The 19,123-nt window shown below is 40.3% G+C and overlaps 3 protein-coding genes across 3 annotated transcripts in view; 1 reads left to right on the forward strand and 2 right to left on the reverse strand.

The window, feature by feature from the left end:
• Positions 1-997: 997 nt before the first annotated feature.
• Positions 998-1,645, reverse strand: ubxn10 (UBX domain protein 10; the record flags this gene model as incomplete). The annotated part of the gene is made up of 1 exon (XM_079238584.1): positions 998-1,645. One exon carries the CDS (start codon positions 1,643-1,645, stop codon positions 998-1,000), a length of 648 nt encoding a protein of 215 aa, XP_079094710.1.
• Positions 1,646-4,218: 2,573 nt separating this feature from the next.
• On the reverse strand, positions 4,219-8,238 carry cptp (ceramide-1-phosphate transfer protein; the record flags this gene model as incomplete). The annotated part of the gene is made up of 3 exons (XM_079239873.1): positions 8,172-8,238; positions 7,903-8,055; positions 4,219-4,741 (listed from the first exon to the last, which is right to left on the reverse strand). Exons 2-3 carry the CDS (start codon positions 8,034-8,036, stop codon positions 4,219-4,221), a joined length of 657 nt encoding a protein of 218 aa, XP_079095999.1. The 5' UTR covers positions 8,037-8,055; positions 8,172-8,238.
• Positions 8,239-10,031: 1,793 nt separating this feature from the next.
• The window catches only part of ints11 (integrator complex subunit 11), a 24,616-nt gene continuing 15,524 nt past the window's right edge, over positions 10,032-19,123 (forward strand). Inside the window, exons 1-11 of the mRNA XM_079239034.1 lie at positions 10,032-10,211; positions 10,415-10,512; positions 11,499-11,572; positions 13,194-13,422; positions 13,547-13,645; positions 13,725-13,759; positions 14,955-15,093; positions 15,188-15,252; positions 16,676-16,865; positions 16,961-17,044; positions 18,345-18,434. Coding sequence (XP_079095160.1) covers positions 10,184-10,211; positions 10,415-10,512; positions 11,499-11,572; positions 13,194-13,422; positions 13,547-13,645; positions 13,725-13,759; positions 14,955-15,093; positions 15,188-15,252; positions 16,676-16,865; positions 16,961-17,044; positions 18,345-18,434 — 1,131 coding nt within the window. The 5' untranslated portion in view covers positions 10,032-10,183. The remainder of the gene's footprint in view (positions 10,212-10,414; positions 10,513-11,498; positions 11,573-13,193; positions 13,423-13,546; positions 13,646-13,724; positions 13,760-14,954; positions 15,094-15,187; positions 15,253-16,675; positions 16,866-16,960; positions 17,045-18,344; positions 18,435-19,123) is intronic.

Raw genomic sequence — 19,123 nt, forward strand, 5'->3', positions numbered from 1 at the left:
ATATTTCAAAGAGCTTGACATAAAAACATGAAAGCATTACAGCAGGGAAGCATTAACAGGAAAATTTTAAATAAAAGTTACAGTGTACGAAATGAAGTTAATGGCAAAGTTTTTAACCTGATTTCCCGACTGTCTTAATGAGACTTCTGAAAGGTTAGGCTCTGGGACCACGCCACAATTTCTGGCTTTGCCATTAGTTAGCATCTGAAGCTGATCACTGACTTTCTCTTTTATTTCTTGGCTCCAACAATTTATTTCAGTTTTGTCTTCATTTAGCTGAAGGACGTTCTGGGTGTTGGTAGAACAGCTGCTGCTGAGCCTACTTGGTGAGGGCGCTGATGTTCAGCTCCCACTTGAGACTCCTGGGTGATGCTGGTGGACCGAGGACAACAGGCGAAGAAGGGGCTGGGTCCACCATCACTTCTATCGAGTTGAGCTTCAGGTTGTGTATTCTGCACCATGATGACTCATCTCTATTGGAGATGAGGATGATGAAGGTTGTGTCAATTTGTCTAGAGTAATGGAGGAAGGGTAAAGATGGACTCAGAGTCAGAAACATGCTGGCCCAGTGTCACAAACCATGTTAACCATTAAATTCTAATGTAAAGCAGCAAATGGCAGATGTTGGAGCTTGTTTTCTGTGCGACTGAAACCTTGATGCAGATCAGTTGGTTAAAGTAAAGCATATGTATGAATATTAAACTGCCTCCTGGCTTTGTGCAAAAAGCTTGTGTGCAATATGATTCATCCATGAGTGGTATGAGATTGATTTATTTTCCTATGTTTAAAAAAAATGTAAAAATCAAAAATACCTGCTGAAAAGCACCAGATAGGTGGGGCTTGCCTCTTTGCGTGTCCACTGGTGAGATTAGACTTGTATAAATGGCCATGTTTGGCTTTAAACTGGTTTCAAATGTAAGGGAAAAAAACTTTTCACATCAGCAGCTTAACATCAGTTTTGTGGGACAACAGCAGGTGAAAATATCCTGCAACAAGTTTACGCCCCATCTTGTTCCAGTACAGATGTATGTCTCAGTGAGATGCACAGCACTGATCTGTTCAGGATGCCACACTGTGCCAGAGTCATGTCCAGGTCCCTGAGGGTCCTGTGTGGGACGGCTGCAGTCTGGATGAAAGCGTCCTCATACCGGACACCGTACCTGGCCTCTGCACTGGCTCTCACCGCCTGCAGAGTGTCTGACGGGGCGAAGTGCTGCTCAAACCTGCGACCGCACGGTGCCCTTATGGCGAGGAGCAAACCGCGGCTGGAACCGGCCTCTGCGGCCCGTTTTTTAGCTTCCTCCGCGGGCTCTGGTGGGAGTCTGAGGCGTCCACCGGCCGCGTGGGGGGGCTGGATGAGCGCATCATCAGGTGGGTCCAGCGTGGGCATAATTTTGTACGTGGACTGCCTCCTCTCAATAGGTGGAAGGACGTTGTACTTGTTTATGGACTGCGGAGGAGCTGCAGCAGGGAGGACTTCCATCCCGGCCTGCAACATGTCTGGTTCAGGCGGGAAGAGGAGGCGACTGTCCGGCCTGCGGTTCCCAGGAGACTCCGGTATGCTGTCCGAGTTGCTGGTAAAGAGGAAGCTGTTAACGGCGGGTCTGCTTCGCCTCTTTGAGGACTTTGGTCTCGTTAAATGCATTGACAACCTTCCTACCGGCAAAGTCAGACAGCGAAGACTCTCTGTTGAAATTTAACTTGAAAACCTTTGGGAAAAATGAGAAAATAACAGAGTAAGTAAAAGTCACGCAATTAAGCTCAACGGTTTGAAAAGCAAACTCACATTTATGCGAAATAATAGTAATTTTACATGCACTTCGCGTTACTTTCCCACCAGCTGATCCAGGAAGTCCGTTCTTCTCTCGTTAACGTTGCCATGGCACTTGGGTTGCCACGGCAACCGGTTGTCTGAGTAGGGGAGACCCCTGGTGGTGGAGACGTGGAACTGCGGCTGAAATCATTTTAAAAAGCCAAATATCGGTATTGTGTCCATTGCGGTGCTTAACATCAGGGGCGGATTAAAAGTACACAGGCCCCTGGGCCCAGAGTATTCCAGGGGCCCCCTTCCCCATGGCAACATTGTGAATATTGTGAACGATACACTGTGAAACGACATTTCTAACATCTCTCCGCCAGTGGTACCAGTAGCAATACACCAGACACTGTGGTGTAACTATCTGGCTTTTATGTACATTTTGTTTCATGTCCAAACTGCTGATGTATGCCCTATGTGGGCCCCACATGGGCCCCTGGGCCTGTGCCCATAATGCCCATTGGATAATCCGGCCTTGCTTAACATTTTATTTCTTAAGCAGTTTAAAAACAAAATAACAGCTGGATGCTGTACAACTCCCAGATTAGAGAGAGAAAAGAGCATAAAACAACATCAATGAAGAACATGCATACAAGGGGTTAACGGATAGACAGACAACAACTCACACTTGCTTGAAAAGCCAAGACATAAAAGTGTTTATACATGTTTCAAACAGAGGAAAGGAAGACCATGAAACTTGCAGTGGGGGTTAAAACTGGAAAGGCTTGTTCTCTTCTGGATTTATAAAAAGTCTTCGGGACAATTAGAAGGATCTGCTCAGCTGATCATGACTCCAGGGTTTTTTGTGTTCCTCTCTGTTTGTAAATTGACATCAGCATGTGTTGCAAATGGCTGAAATAATTTGGTTTATCTGAGAGACATTTCTTCTCCCCTGAGGCTCACAGGAGAGCAGCATTAGAGCTCGATGATTTAATAAGATTTCATTCATTATCCTAAACAGGTAGTCCGATGAAGGGCCGCGGGGAAGCTGGAGCCCATCCCAGCAGGGTTTTGGGCTGAATAAGATTCACTCCACAGAATATTATCCTTTTTGTTTTGTTTTCCCTGCACCAACACACCTGAATCATACCAAAGGAATCCAACAGCTTCTTGTCAAGGTAATTTAGTCATTTCAATCAGGTGTGTTGGAGCCTGTAAACCAGAAAAACCTGTAGGATACTGGCCCTCCAGGAATGAAGTTTAAACAGGTTTTATTTATCATGTCTCTAAACCAGGGCTCTCCAACTCCAGACCTCGTGAGCTACCATCCTACAGGTTCCAGTGTTTCCCTGCTCCAACACACCTGACCCAAAACAATGGTTCATCAACAGGCAGGTGCAGAAGATGTTGGAGAACCTCTTCATTTGAATCAGGTGTGTTGTATCAGGGAAACACTAAAACCTGCAGGATGGTAGCTCACGAGGAGACCGCTGGTAATCTGGAACATAATCAAATAAACCAAAATAAGTGACATAAATACACACACAGGCTATTTTATTTCTATTTTCTTTATTATTTGATCCGTTTCTTCCAATGCTGAACAGTGGTTCCAAGTAGTGCATGTTCATTTTGTTGTACAGTGATCTCATTAAATCTCTCATTCAGATACATTTAACAAATAAAAGTTTTAATCTACATGAATTTGTGAAACAATAAATATTTTAGATCAGTGAAAACCCATTCCAGGAGCTTTTGGTGATTTAATCTAATAATTTGTCTGTTCTACTTTATTTACCTTTTAGGAATGTTTTTCTGTAGTTTCATTCTGAGCTTAAAACATCCAAACACTGAAATGAAATCACCCAGTTGCATGAAAGCAGCCTAAACATGGAAATATTTAACCCAACTACTGTATGAGGAAGTGTAAAAACCAGACATTTCTCTGAGAAAACATACAAACTTTGCTGTGATTAATGTGTAATTCCTCTGTAACAGAACCGATCTCTAAAACATGAGGAAAACAGAATAAATCCAGACATTTTCCACTTTACGCAGAAATGTCTAATATGTCAGAAGTACATATCTGCTGTCTGATTTACAAGCTAAATGAAGGGAACTTACCTTGTTATAAATAACGCAGCTACATGTTGTAAATGTCAGCTTGGTCTCCTTTTAATGTTTTTAAATAATTAAGAAAAAGCAGCGTTTAGCTTTCAGTAAAGCTAACTGTAATCACGTCGTTCCCTTTGTCTATTTAAATCAAAAGCTGATTTATCTACATAGAAGCAGAATTTAAAGATATTTACAAGGTGAATGACAAAAAGATACACATGCAATATCATATAAAATGTGATTCAAGTGAATTGTACATATGACACTGACGCAGAGACAGGAAGCTCCAACTGGGACCAGATACAGATACGCCGCCGTGTGCAGGAGCAGTGAACGGGGCTCGTTCTTCTCTACGGCAAGTCAAGCAGGTCATGCTTCATGTAAAGTTCTTCTGTGATCTGGTACACCTCGGAGATGAGAGGCAGGGCTTCTCCCAGCACGGCGACAACCTGCTCTGGAGGTCCGACATTCATCACTTCAAAGAAAGCAGGACGGCCGGGGAGCACGCAGAACGCCATGCCCGCCGCTTTACGCACCACCCAGGGGTGATGCTGGGCCAGGGATTCGTTGTAGGACTCTGAACACATGACGGATGTCTTGCTGTCCTCGGTGCTGGTGCGGAGACGCTCCAGGAAGAGTTCCAGCCACCTCAGAGCCCGGTGGAGCCTCAGCAGCGTGCGGCAGCCGGACTCGGGATGACTGCCTCTCTTGGTCAGGTCCACCAGCTCGTTGTCCAGCTCGTACTTGACCATGGACTGCAGGGTGACGTACTCGGAGCCGTTCTCTCCATTCAGGTGGCCCACAAGGATCTGGATCTTGTTGACGGCATCCTTTGAGATGAAGCCAAAAACGCTCCCCAAGCTGTTCAGGAATCTGTTGAAGGGATGAACAAACGAACTCGGTCAACTCCGCCGGTTTTACAGCTCAGTGTCACGCCTAGACAAGTAATCACTTCAGCTCACACGAGGAATTCCAGGAATCAGAAGCGTTCCGACGAGGTTTCCGCCTACTTACAGTCGTGTGAAAAAGAAAACTCTCATCTTTCAACTAACATTGTACACATCAGGTCATAATAAACACTTTCTGCTTCTTAGAAGTCTTCAAAAGAAACAAATACAACCTATTAAAGCCCATTTATGATCCCTGAAGTACGTAAACTAGCGCTGGCTGATTAATCGGTTTTTAATCTAAATTACGATCTGGGTTTTCAACGATTATAAAAATAAAAGGGTGTGATTATTTTTCTCTCTGCAGTTTCCTCTCCTGCTGTCTTCAGCTGTTAATTGAGCGTCTCTGGCGTTGCAGCGCTGTGCTGTAAACTCCTCCCACAGCCGCTTTGCTTTCATTCAGACACTGTTGCCAACTTGGAGACTTTCTCGCTAAATCTGGAGACTTTTTTTGTTAAAAGCGACAAATCTAGCAACTTTTACTGGAGTTATTATAGAATTTTCTGGTGTTTTGGCGACTGACTTGAAGGCACATATTGTTCTGCAGTTACTGTAAGGAAGGAGCAGCGGGAGCCTCTCCCGTCCTAAAGCACTCCCAGGCGGCCAGTCTCAGTCGGCTCCGGCTGCAGGTCAATGTAGAATAACTGCAGTAGGTTGTGGAAGTTCACCTAAACATAGTTTATACCATTGTCAGTGACAACTGGCTGCATTATTTTCCTATACATAGTTCGGCGAGTTAAACACTGTAATATCCCTCCGTTACGGGGCGTTACCATAGCAACGCGTTAACCAGCTGGTTCAGATCAGCTGTCTTTTAACAGGTGAATGAGAGAAACGCGCTGCAGCCTGACAGCGGTTGTTTGGCATAAAACGTAAAATAGTTCCTATATAAGCGGATTAAACAACTCGGAACCGTGCATTAGACGGTTATAATGCACGACACAGAGTCTAGAACACCACGACGCGCAGCGTTGTTTATAAATACTGGATAATTGTGTTAAATAATCAAGATCTCAATTTCAGTCAAAATAATCGAGATTATAATTTTTATCATAATCGAGCGGCCCTAATGTCAACATTATAAACCACCACTATCATACTCCCTTATGTTGAAATGGTTAAGTCAGTTCATCCACTAGGGGGCAGTGCTGAGTTCAGAGTTCACTTCCACATTTTGACACCAGTTTCTAGTGATGGTTTACAGCCGTCCAAACAGACCAAAAAAAGTAAGAAAATAAAACGACAAAGTTAGTTTTTTTCCAGATAAATTGTAGGCATTCTGAGTTTGGTGAGTTTCACCATTTACTCCAGGAGCTCCATGCTGATTGCACTGATTGCTGATTGGTTGACACCCTGCTTCAAGCAGCAAAAGTTAAGATTTTCCATCTCTGGCTTTTGCGGCGCGTAATGCGCATCAACCTTATAAAAAAATTTTAATTTTCGGTGCGTGAGCTTCGGCAAGAAGGCTTGATGCCTCCTTGACGCACCTCCACAAAGACTTTACATGTAAACCTAATGCTCTTGATGCTCAAAACGCGTCTGGTGTGAACACACCGTTATTCCAAAAACACTGATACCACCTCCCGCCAGGCCTACAAGGCTTCAAGTTTTGCTTTATTGTCATTGAGCCAGTTGGCACAACAATATTTGGTTCTATTAAAACACGTCCAAGATTAGACAAACAACATACGTATACATACAACATACAGTTGTGCTCATATGTAGTCATCCTCTTTCATTAAAGAAAAGGCTGAATTTACAACAGTCACTCAAATAACTGGAGATTAAAAAAAGGAACAATAACTAAAAATTTGCAAAAATATAATTTAGTAATATAAGACACTGTTTTTTCATTTAATTGAGTTGAATAAAGAAAGGAAAAAAACAAACAAATTGCTCCTGGACAAATTAGAGCACTTCTCTGTTGAACAGTGGGACAAAATACCTGTCAGCAGGTGCAGAAGTCTGACTAAGAGGAACAGAAAACACCTGACTGGAGCGGAAACATTAAAGGATTGTTCAACTAAATATTACTTTATGAGTGATGTAATGTGTAATAAATTATCTTATTTGTTTGCTTTTAAAATAAAATATTTATATTGAACCAGAATTAGAAAATAATGTAATGATTTTCATAAAATTTTTATTTATTATTACTTTAGTCAATTTCAGCTTATTTTACATGCAGCTGTTTTTTTCCTTCTTTCATGAAAGGGTATGATTAATATGAGCACAACTGTATATATCACATTACAGGATCAGGTTGCACAACGTGAGGTCAAATGTGGGATTGAGGGAAATAAGAAGGGTCTCTCCAATTCCCCTTAAAACTAACAAGGCTGTAGAGGGCACCGAGGTCTGGACCTCTGGATTTCTAAAACCCTGGCTACGGCCCTGGTTCAAAATGCATACATGATTTGATCTGGACATCATGAGACACAGAGATAGAAAATCATCTCGATCAAGTTTATTTTCAAACCTGAGAGTTAAACTGAAGAAGAATCATTTTCTTTTTCTGCTTCTAATATCTGGAACAAACTATCAGAAAACCTGAAGTCTGATGCAAACTTTTATCTTAAAACATTTTTATTTGCAACATTTTGTTATCAACTGAGGATATTTTTCTTTTCTAAAATAGGTTTTCTTGAACATTATATATCTATATATCTGTCTCTATATATATTTATATATTTCTATCTATCTCTCTCTCTCTCGCTCTCTCTCTCTCTCTCTCTCTCTCTCTCTATATATATATATATATATATATATATATATATATATATATATATATATATATATACGTGTGTGTGTGTGTGTGTGTATACTTGAATTTCTCTGGGGATTAATAAAGTATTTTTCTTTTTCATTTCGTTAATTTTCATATACTCTCATTACATGCAACCTACACTACTGTCTATTTCTTCTGATTAAGTACAGCACATCTGATAGCCTTGTGTATGAAATGTGCTAAATAAATAATTTTATTTAGCTTTTTCTCAGACATTTCATCCCGAAATGCAGCACAAACGTTTCCTATCACTGTGGTTAAGCAACACGTGTCAGAAAATTTACGCCTAAATGACTTACTTTACAAGACCACGCCAACCCGCCACGTAGTGTTCAAGATAGACTTCTTTGTTTTGCGACAGACACAACTTAAAAGTGTCGAGAACCTCCTGCAAGCAGAACTTCTGGTTTTCTGCAGCCTCAGAACCAGCCATGGTTCTCTACAAGGAAGTGCTGTAGGTAAAAACAGACAAATGAATGAGAAAATGTGTTTAACGACGAACAACCCGCTGCAGGATATAAAATAAGTATTTCTGAGTGTAAAAAAACTATTTTTAAAAATGCGTCACCTGCGAGAGAAGCTCTAAATAAAAGGAAAATTAAGCATTACAGTGTTCCGACTCCAAGAAACGACAGGTCATTCCTATTTAAACCAACCTCTACTGCGCAAACTCGGACCGGGAAGTACCGGAAGTTTTTGCAATACCTTCAAAATAAAGGTGTTCATAAAGTCAACCGAAACTGCGAAATTTATTATACAAGAATTCAAGAAGGGCTGCACGGTGGCAAAGTGGTTGGCACTGTGGCCTCACAGCCAGAACGACACTGGTTCAATCCTTGGCTGGGGGCAAAGTTTGGTCAGTGTCCTTTCTGTGTGGAGTTTCCATGTTCTCCCTGTGAATGCACAGGTTCTCTGGGTACTCCAGTTTCCTCCACTGTCCAAAGACATTGATGTTAGGGAAATTGGTTCCTCTAAATTTCCCCTAGGAATGATTATGAGCACAAGTGGTTGTGTGGTCCTGCAATGGACTGGCAAGGTGTACCCTGCCTTTTGCCCAAAGACTGCTGGAATAGGCTCCAGCTTCCCTGTGACCCTGAATTGGATTAAGCAGTTAGGAAAATGAATGAATGAAGAATTGAGAGAAGGTAATATGCAAACAATTTTTCAGAAAAGTAAGCTTAATAACATTTTGTATTAATAAACACTATAAAATATAATTAATATTGATCTCATAAGCCTGTGTTTTATTCTCAATGGAGCATAAACCACATATTTTTAAATGAAGACATTTTACCATGTGGTGGAAAATATTAGCTCATTTTGAAATTTAAAGCAGAGATAAATCTAAATAAAAAATGTTAGAATGTGGCAACAAAACACTACAAAGTTTATTGGCACGAATAAAAAAAAACAACTGGAGGAGCATTTGACAAATAATTAGGATAACTGGCAACTGAGTTGGGGCATTTAGAGAAGCAGTCTCTGAGATGTAAAGATGAACAGAGATTCACTAATCAGGGACAAACTACATTTAAAAGTAGTAAAATAATTCCTGGATATGTTTCTTATTGTAAAATGGTAAATGATAAAATAATAGATTCCCCAAAACTAAATAATCAAGAGAAGTCTGTGGTCATGTGCTGGAAGTCGAAAGAAGATGCCTGTGATCTTCAGTCCTTTTTGTTGTGCTGCGTTTAAAACAGGCAGGCATGATTCTCCAAAATCACTGTATTTAGGTTCTAAAAACCACCAGCCAAGTTTGTAATCTTGGAGTGGTGATAGACTCAGATCTGAGTTTCAGCAGCCCCATTAAAACTTCACTAAGAAGGTTTTTACCAACTCAGAAACATCAACAGAATTAAACTTTAGTCTCTCAGTAAGACCAAATGAAACTCCTCCAAGCATTCATCTCAAGTAAACTGGATTACTGGAATGGCCTTTAATGAGGACTTAAACATTGAGAGAATATACACCAAGCAGAACAGTTAGGTCCAAAGACTCGAGTCAACTAGACCAGAGTCCAGACGAAACATGGAGAAGCAGTATTTAGATGTTATGCCACAAACAAGTGGAATAAACTGCCAGTGAAGATTAAACTCTTATCTAATGTAGATACTTTTAAATCCAAGTAAAAACATTTCTTTTCTCATGTGCCTATGCATAAAATCCAACTAACGTTTAAATGATCTTGCTTTTAATTCTTCTAATTTATTACTCTGTTGTGATTTTTCTTCTTTACTTTTAATGCTTTATGTCAAGCACTTTGAATAGTCTTGTAAATGAAAGGTGCTATACAAATTACTTATCTTGCCTTGCAAATAATAAGTTACAACCCACGGTTTTGTCGTCTGGATTAACTTCCCTTACAAGATTTTTTTATTTTGAAAGCACCAACCGGAAGCTGTATATGAAGGCGTGAATTAGCTTATTACAGCTAAGAAAACAATGCATGAAGTCACGGCATGCCCAAGTGTCAAACAGTAGAATTTCCTTCTTATTAAGTGGTTCTTTGTCAGAAGTAGACGGGTTTTAAGGTGTTCCGGTGCCAGAAGCAGAAGCAGGCCGTCTTCATGAGAAAACATGCCTGAAATAAAAGTAACACCGCTGGGTGAGTTAGTTAGCATATGCTAAGCTACTTCCGTCAACACATGTGGCAGCTGGACAACTAAAGCGCAGCATTAATCTCTGAAAAACAAAACAGTTGTGTTGTATATTCCTGCTGTGGTCTCAATAATCTCCAAATTGTTATCCATTAGATGCTAAACCGGTCCGGTATTAGGTGCTTGTTAACTTGTGTGTTCCCTCTCCAAGGTGCTGGACAGGATGTTGGTCGCAGCTGCATCCTTGTCTCCATCGGAGGCAAAAACATCATGCTGGACTGCGGGATGCACATGGGATACAACGACGATGTAAGACATTAACTGTATTAACAATAAGCTGTGCAACAAACAGATTACTTTTGGTGCATTAGTATTGTGAGTGGAAGAAGTTAGAATAAAAAACATGAGGCTTAAAATGAATCTGATAAGGTTTTATCAGATGAGGTAAAGAGTTATACAGCTTTAAAAAAAAAAAAAAAAAACTAAAAAAAAAAAAAAATTAGTTTCTTGTCCCAGATTGAACCCCTTTTCCCTTCAGAACTGCTTTAGTTCTTTGTGTCATGGATTCAACAAGGTGTTGGAAACATTCCTCAGATATTTGGCTCCATGTTGACATGAAACATCACAGAGTTGCTGCACATCATGATGAGAATCTCCCGTTCCACCTCATCACCCTGATGTGACATGGTGCATCATCCTGCAGGAAGTTTCCATCAGAAGATGCTACACTGTGGTCATAAAGGGATGGACATGGTCAGCAGCAGGACTCAGACAGGCTGTGGAGGTTAAACCAGGTCATGTTGGTACTAAGGGGAGCAAAGTGGGACAAGAAAATCTGATCCTACCATGTGAATGTGGAGCTGAACTGGAGACTCATCAGACCAGTTTCTCCATCTTTTATTGTCCAGTTCTGGTGAGTCTGTGTGAATTGTAGCCTCAGTTTCCTGTTCTTACTGACAGGAGGGAACCCGGTGTGGTCTTCTGCTGCTGGAGACCATCTGCTTCCAGGCTGGACGGGTTCAGAGATGATATTCGGCATTAAGTTTCATCTGTTTTGGACCTTTTGATGATGAAGATGATGGACAGTTTAGTTCTTAAATGAGAGAATAGCTGCAGTTCCAGAGGCAGCGGTGTTGTACTGTAACTGGAAGATTACTGGTTCGGTTTTCAGCCTTCGTCTCAAAGTGTTCCTGAACTCAGCGCTGGGTTATGATTCGCACGTGTCTGCTGATAAAAAGGAAATGCTGAATGAACGTAACGTCATGTGAAAATGTCATTGTGTTTTATCGTTGCAGAGACGTTTCCCGGACTTTTCTTACATCACCCAAAACGGCCGTCTGACAGACTTTTTGGACTGTGTGATCATCAGGTTTGTTGTCTTGAGCTTCTCTCATCTTTTCTAAAAACCTGGATGATGTAGAAAAAAAGCATATGGATAAAAAAAATTATCAATATATAATAATCAAGAGTACAGCCAATCAAGTGTAGCCATGTTCATTTTATGCTCTTATGAATTCAAATTCACATTTTTACAAATGAAAAGAAAATCATCTTCAGAAATATATGGAAAAAAAGAATAGGCTAAAGTGACCAGAAAATCTGATCAATAAATATTCAAATAACGTTTAGCTGAAAATAAATAAAACAAACAAACAAATAAAAGTTGTTAGGAAATTAAGTAGTTTCTAGATGTTTTCTGCGTCTGTGCAGTCAATGGAGAGGCTGCTATAACGGCTCCTTTTGCACCAGTTCGCTGCATTCATCGTTCAGATCAGGAAGCACTTTGTTGGGGAAACACTTCAATGGAGGCGAGAAGCTGTTTGAAGCCAAGTATTTCTGCTGGAGTTATTGGCAGCGTAACCTTCGCCCTGATGCAGCCTGGATGATTTTGTTAAGCAGATTGGATGCAATTTATTGCAAAAAAAAAAGGAAGCAGAGTTTGGTTTGGTTTGTGCTGACAGAGGCTCCAGAGGTTTCTGACGATGACGTGGTGCAGACATAGTATTCATTCTTGCGGTTGGAGTCACTTAAGGCCCATTAATGCTACCTTACGTACATAAAACGTCTGTTTTAAACGTTTACATATTTCGCTTTCCTCAAACTTCCACGTCTTTTACGTTGCCACAGTTGCCAAGTTAGTCCATCCACTAGTGAGCAGTGGTGACTACCTAACTAACTGACTAACACCGGTTGGCAGCGGTAATGCACCACGATAAAGTCGTTTACAACCGTTAAAAACTCCAGAAGAAGATGAAGAATAAAACCACTGTTTTCTACCGTTCTTCTGCGTCTTCTTCAGGTGGTTTTTATTTTGGTGGTTTCTGTGTTGTCTTCTTCCTGTTCCTCTTCTTCTCTGGTTTCTTCCTTTCGCTGGTTGCATGTCAGCTATACAACTCAACACCGCCCCCTGCGATTTCCGGTGATATTGCTCCATTTTCTGCATCACGTGACGGGTAGCTAATCTCCTCGAAAATGGACCAAGTTACGCATGTAACCGAGACAGGATTCAGACAAAACTTTTCGTCCATCTGCATACCCGTCTCCTAGCATAAATTGTCTTTAAGACGATGAAACGAGTCGGAATTGGGTTTTTACAGATTCTCAATAAAATAATTTTGCAAACAGGAATTGTTTGCTTTTTGTTAGACTTGGAAAAACCAAGATATCGCCATGCTGGTGAGCTACTGAAACTTTTATTCGGGACGATTCACTCTGCCTTTTCCTTGCTGCAACATCTTTTATTGAAAAATGTGCTTTCTGTTGTGGTTTGAAAGGTGCGGGGGGCTTGGTGATGGGTCTGCGTCTGTGATCCGTTGAGAGAAAGTAATGGCTGTAGTATTAAGCTACACGATTGGCTACTTTTTATCAATCCACACGTATACCAATCAATATATCTTGTTATGTAATCAGGGTCCAGCCCTTATTTCTTCCTCAACATCTGCAGCAGTCGCATCACAACTTGCTTTAATTCATTCACACACTGTTTTCAGCCATTTCCACTTGGACCACTGCGGCGCTCTGCCCTACATGAGTGAGATGGTGGGCTACGACGGACCCATCTACATGACTCACCCCACCAAGGCCATTTGTCCCATTTTACTAGAAGATTTCCGGAAGATCACCGTCGACAAGAAGGGTGAAACCAACTTTTTCACTTCGCAAATGATCAAGGACTGCATGAAGAAAGTTGTTCCTTTGAACCTCCACCAAACTGTCGAGGTGCAGCACTGACATCATCTTTCATGTGTTCGGCCACACGTTTTATTTATTTTTTTCCTCCTCAGTGCCAGCTGCTCGTCTCTTTTGATGACAAATCAAGCTGTTTCTGTTGTGCTGCCGGCAGGTGGATGATGAGCTGGAGATCAAGGCGTACTATGCGGGCCATGTCCTGGGAGCTGCTATGGTGCACATCAAAGTGGGATCAGAGTCTGTGGTCTACACTGTGAGTGTAAACAAGTCTCAACTCTGTCAGAGGTGAATTCAAACACCTGCAGGTTTAGAAACATGTCCTCTCTTTTCAGGGAGACTATAACATGACTCCAGACAGACATCTAGGGTAAGTTGCCTTTAAAGTATGTGTTGGGTAATGGTGAACGGAAAGTTTTTTTTACATCAGGACACGAGGGGAAATAATAAGAGCACACATTTCAGAGCAGGAATGCCCGAGTCCAGTCCTCGAGATCTACTCTCCTGAAACTTTTAGAGGCATCCCACTCCGACACACCTCGCCGATTGTGTCGCTTCTTCTAAAATACACAAAGTAAAACGCCGTAATCACACTTTGATTCAGATAAGTACATGTATTCAAGATTTTTTTGTTTTAAACCAAACTCAACAAAACAGAATTTGATTTACAATCAGAAAAGAAAAATCAAATTAAAAACGGCATGTTTTATTTCAAGTTTTATTTTGAAAATTCCTTTTACTATTCGTCGTTCTGAATTGAAAGATGAAGACAAATAAACCAATGGTCCGGAGGTTTAATATTTCAAAATAAAACCCAACATAAGTGCATAACAGTGTGCCAGCTCATTGGATAATGTTGATATATAAATAACTGCGCTGGCTCATAAAAAACAACATTAATACGAACTTTGGAGCAGACAGTGACGCGTTTTTTCAATTTTAATTTAACACAAAAAAAATAATAAAGCATTGCGTGTACATAAACAGACCTTGGATAGCTACCTGAGTTCATACGTGGCAATTAAGCTACGTATCTCGTGTCACCTGCAGGCAAGAAGTGGCCCTGTTTGTGGCTATATATGCAATCTGCTTGCAGTAACCCACATCATCAGTCACGCCAGCGGCTTGTTGGAGGAAAAAAATGGACTTTATCCCCTACAAACTTGTAAACCGTGGTGGTACCAGTGGTCAGGGGGGTTGTGGCTGTACGGTGATGGGTAGGCGGGCGTTGCGGTAACGTTCTGAAGCTAATTTTGTTTTAAGCAAACTGTGTCGATGTTATCTTCTTTAACCACTAAATAAAAGAAACCAAAAGGGTTTTAAATTTCTGGGATCATTTAAATGTTTCTGGTCTAAAATTTCATTCATAACAGTCTTTAAGGGTCTTTAAAAGGATTTAATGTAACTGAATGAAACCTGCTAGAACCCAGATTTCAGTAGAATTTAATATCCGACATTATTCTACAAACAGCTGGTAAATAAAAATCTAAAGCAGTTTAAATTATGCAGATTTGTGATTTTTTTTTTCTATGGTCTCTCTTCGTTCTGGTCTGGTGCACATGCAGCGCTGCGTGGATCGATAAGTGCCGTCCAGACATCCTCATTTCAGAGTCCACCTATGCAACCACCATCCGTGACTCCAAGCGGTGCAGAGAGAGGGACTTTCTGAAGAAGGTGCATGAGAGCATAGAAAGAGGAGGAAAGGTAAAGTAAAGCCGACAGTCTGAAGTTCTACATGGAGATAAAAGTTTTAGTTTAGATACTTTCTGACACCTTTGTTTTCTTTCTAACCTTCAAGGTTCTCATCCCAGTTTTTGCACTTGGTCGAGCTCAGGAACTCTGCATCCTGTTGGAAACGTTTTGGTAAAGTTTTACAATAAATTCACGAATCAGTTCTGCATTTTCCCTTTTTTTAACAATCTTTTTTTTTCTAACCTAAAGATGGTTAGACATCTGAGCAGCAGATTTTTGGCTTTCTGCTACCCAGAGGGATGTCTGCACTGTTTCTAAGACTTATTTCAATGCTCCAAACTAGTTCAGGGAACGGAAAGAAAAAGAACAGAGGACTTTAAAAAGCCGTTTATAAACACATTTTTATTCTTTGGCATTTTAGCAAGACTGAGTTATCATCTGAGTTGTCATCTGTGTCTTTCTATCTTATCTTTTACCTGTTATTTTTTTTCATGTATCTCTTACTTCACCATTTTATTATTTTATTTTCTTAAGCTGTTTTGGTTCACTTGCTGTTTCTGTACAGCACTTTGGTCAACTATATGTTGTTTTTAAAGTGCTTTATAAAGAAATATGGTATGGTATGGACTTGCTGGTGAGGGCCTTACGGTGCCCTCCTTTATGCAGCCGTTTATTATTATTATTATTAGTAGTAGTAGTAGTAGTAGTAGTAGTAGTAGAAGTAGTAGTAGTAATATTTTATTATTTTTTTAAGTTAATTAATTTTATTTTTGTCATTAAGGTATTATTATTATTATTATTATTATTATTATTATTATTATTATTATTATTATTATTATTATTATACTTTTGGAGTAAGAATACCCAAACCTACATTCCTAAACTTAGAAATGATGCCCCACATTTTATTTCATTTTATTTTAATTAAGATTTACTTCTTTTATCCCTGTAGGGAAATTGAATTGTAGCAGCAGCATATACATTAAAAATATAAATACAGTGTTACTATAGGTCCCATAAACACACACACATAGCAGCTAGTATATTTACATAATACAGAAATAAGAATAAGATTAAATTAAAACAGTTAGAATAACTGAATAGGTCCGTTGCCACCTGAGATGATGCATTGATGCAGTTTTGTGAGCAGTTATTTTATTTTTGTTTTATTTTTTAAATTGTTTTCTCTTTCAATATGCTCCACCTTTGAGACTCAGTCCATTTTTATAGTGTTTGTATGTTTTTGTTTTGTCGTTTGTTCTGTCAGCTACACAGCTGCACTGTTGATACGTCACAATTTGCAGTTAAAAATATCTTTTTCTTAAACGAGGACATCTGTCAGATGTAGAAATAAAGAGAAAAGACGGTGAGCTGGAGGTAATCACAATCTTCCCTGGATGACTGATTTTAGATAAAAGCTGTGTTTTGTCTCGATTGTTGGTGTGCCAATTAAATAAAAAAATCCTCCGTGTGCAGTAATTGCACGTGTTTTCTATAGATACAGATTGCGAGGCTTCGTATAATGGTTGTATTCCTTTTGTTAGGCTTGATAGAACAACAGGGCAGACTCTGAACACCTCCTCTTACCCCACAGGGAGAGAATGAACCTGAAGGCCCCGATCTACTTCTCCACCGGGCTGACAGAGAAAGCGAATCATTATTATAAGCTTTTCATAACGTGGACCAACCAGAAGATTCGGAAAACCTTTGTACAGAGAAACATGTTTGAATTTAAGCACATCAAGGCCTTCGATCGCTCCTATGCAGACAATCCTGGTCCGATGGTGAGTTGTTTCTTTAATTCGTGGTTTTTCCTTCCCTGTGTGAAGGTTTGGAAAGTGTTTAAAAAGCAGGATGTAAAACCGTGGCCTGTTTTCAGGTGGTGTTCGCCACGCCAGGCATGCTGCACGCTGGGCAGTCTTTGCAGATTTTCAAGAAATGGGCTGGAAATGAGAAGAACATGGTGAGTCGTGAATGGCAGCAACACGTTTGTTTACTCAAATATCTAACCAGTCAATCACGTGGCAGCAACTTAATGATGAAGACAACTTGCTGAAGTTCATACTGAGCATCAGAATGAGAAAGAAATGAGGTTTACGGGACTTTGAACGCAACATGCTTGTTGGTCTAAGTATTTACTGGGATTTTCAATCACAACCATCTGCAAGGATTACAGAGAAGGTATGAAGGGGAGAAAATATCCAGCGAGCAGCAGTTTGTCTGGTTAATGTCAGAGGAGACTGGACAGACTGGTTGGAGATGATGGAAAGACAACAGCAACCCGTCCAGCCTGGAAGCAGATGGTCTCCAGCAGCAGAAGACCAGTAGCGGGTTCCCTCCTGTCAGTAAGAACAGGAAACTGAGGCTACAATTCACACAGACTCACCAGAACTGGACAATAGAAGATTGAGAAACGTTGCTGGTCTGATGAGTCTCCAGTTCAGCTCCACATTCACATGGTAGGATCAGAATCTGCTGGAAACATCATGACAACATGGATCCATCGCTTCAGGCTGCTGCTGGTGGGGCTTTGGTCCCCTTGGTACCAACATGACATGGTTTAACCTCCACAGCCTACCTGAGTCCTGCTGCTGACCATGTCCATCCCTTTCTGAGCACAGTGTAGCATCTTCTGATGGAAACTTCCAGCAGGATGATGCACCATGTCACAAAGCTCACATCATCTCCACCATGACTGAAAGAAAGTGACCTTGCGTTGCTGGTTGGAGTGTTCAAATCACTGTTGTGAGTCCGGTTAGAACTCCAAAGAACGAGTCGCTGGGACTTTAGCTGGGTTTATTAAACTGGCTGAAGTTTACAATTTGTCCTCTGTGCATTGATGACATGGATTGTGGTTTGGACTTCATGCACAAAAACACCCAAAACTGGAAGAAACTCCTCATGTCGACCTCTGTCTTCGCTCCCCGCTGACTTGGCAAGCTGCTCTCTGTAGGCTCTGCCCCTTAAAGGACCAGCAAATAAGTCCTTTAGGAAGGTTTTTCTACAATGATGATGAGTTCACTGTCCACCAACTTCCACCACAGTCACCAGATCTACATCCATCCTTTGGGATGTAGTGGAACGGGAGATTCTCATCCTGATGTGGAGCAACTCTGTAAAAATCTCTGAAGAATATTTCCACTTTGTTGAATTTTTGACCCCAAGAATTAAAGCAAATGTGGATTTAACACAGTATAATGTGGACTTAATGAAGTTCCTTGTTAGTTACCATTTTAAACTAATGATGCAACTGTTTTTTGCAGGTAATCATGCCTGGTTATTGTGTACAAGGAACTATTGGCCATAAGATCCTGAATGGTCAGAGGAAGCTGGAGATGGAAGGAAGAGCAACAGTAAGACTCTTATTTTTCTATCATCCATTTCAAGTGTCCTGTAACATCTGCTACGTTAGGGAGACAGATGTTTAGTAATAAAAGGTCTGTATCTATTTATTACCATAAAATATCAAAAAACATGTTGAGGACATGGAGTAACCCACCCAATTCTTAGTTTTATTCTCATAACCTGCAGTTTGGCCGCTGATATTTGGTTCTAATTTCCCTTTTAGGCGCCATATAAATAAGTCATGTCATGTTAAACATGTACTGTAGAACAAAACAGCTGTAAACCAATAAGTTTATATTTTTAAAAAAATCAAAGCACACATCTTAATTTCTCTATCACATATCACCGGGCCGTGTCATCATAATCTGTCATACATTTTTTGTTACTCTTAAAGCAAGATCTTTGTTTCAAAACCAAACATTTATAGTTGTATTTAGGTAAAATGTGCTAAATCAAAATAAAACTCGTTAAAATTGTTCGATCGGTAAGGATGGGTCATTTATTACAACCTAATGAAATCTTACACAGTTATAACAGCAATAATAACCATAGTCACAATAATGTTCACATAAACAGATTTAGTATCGGCAAATATCGGTATCGGCAGATATTCATTTTCAGATATCAGTATCGGATCAGAACTCCCAAAAAGTGGATTGGTGCATCCCTGATCTCTCTACATGTAAATAAATGCATT

This window comes from Telmatherina bonti (assembly GCF_933228915.1).
Source record: "Telmatherina bonti genome assembly, chromosome: 4".
Taxonomy (NCBI): Eukaryota; Metazoa; Chordata; class Actinopteri; order Atheriniformes; family Telmatherinidae; genus Telmatherina; species Telmatherina bonti.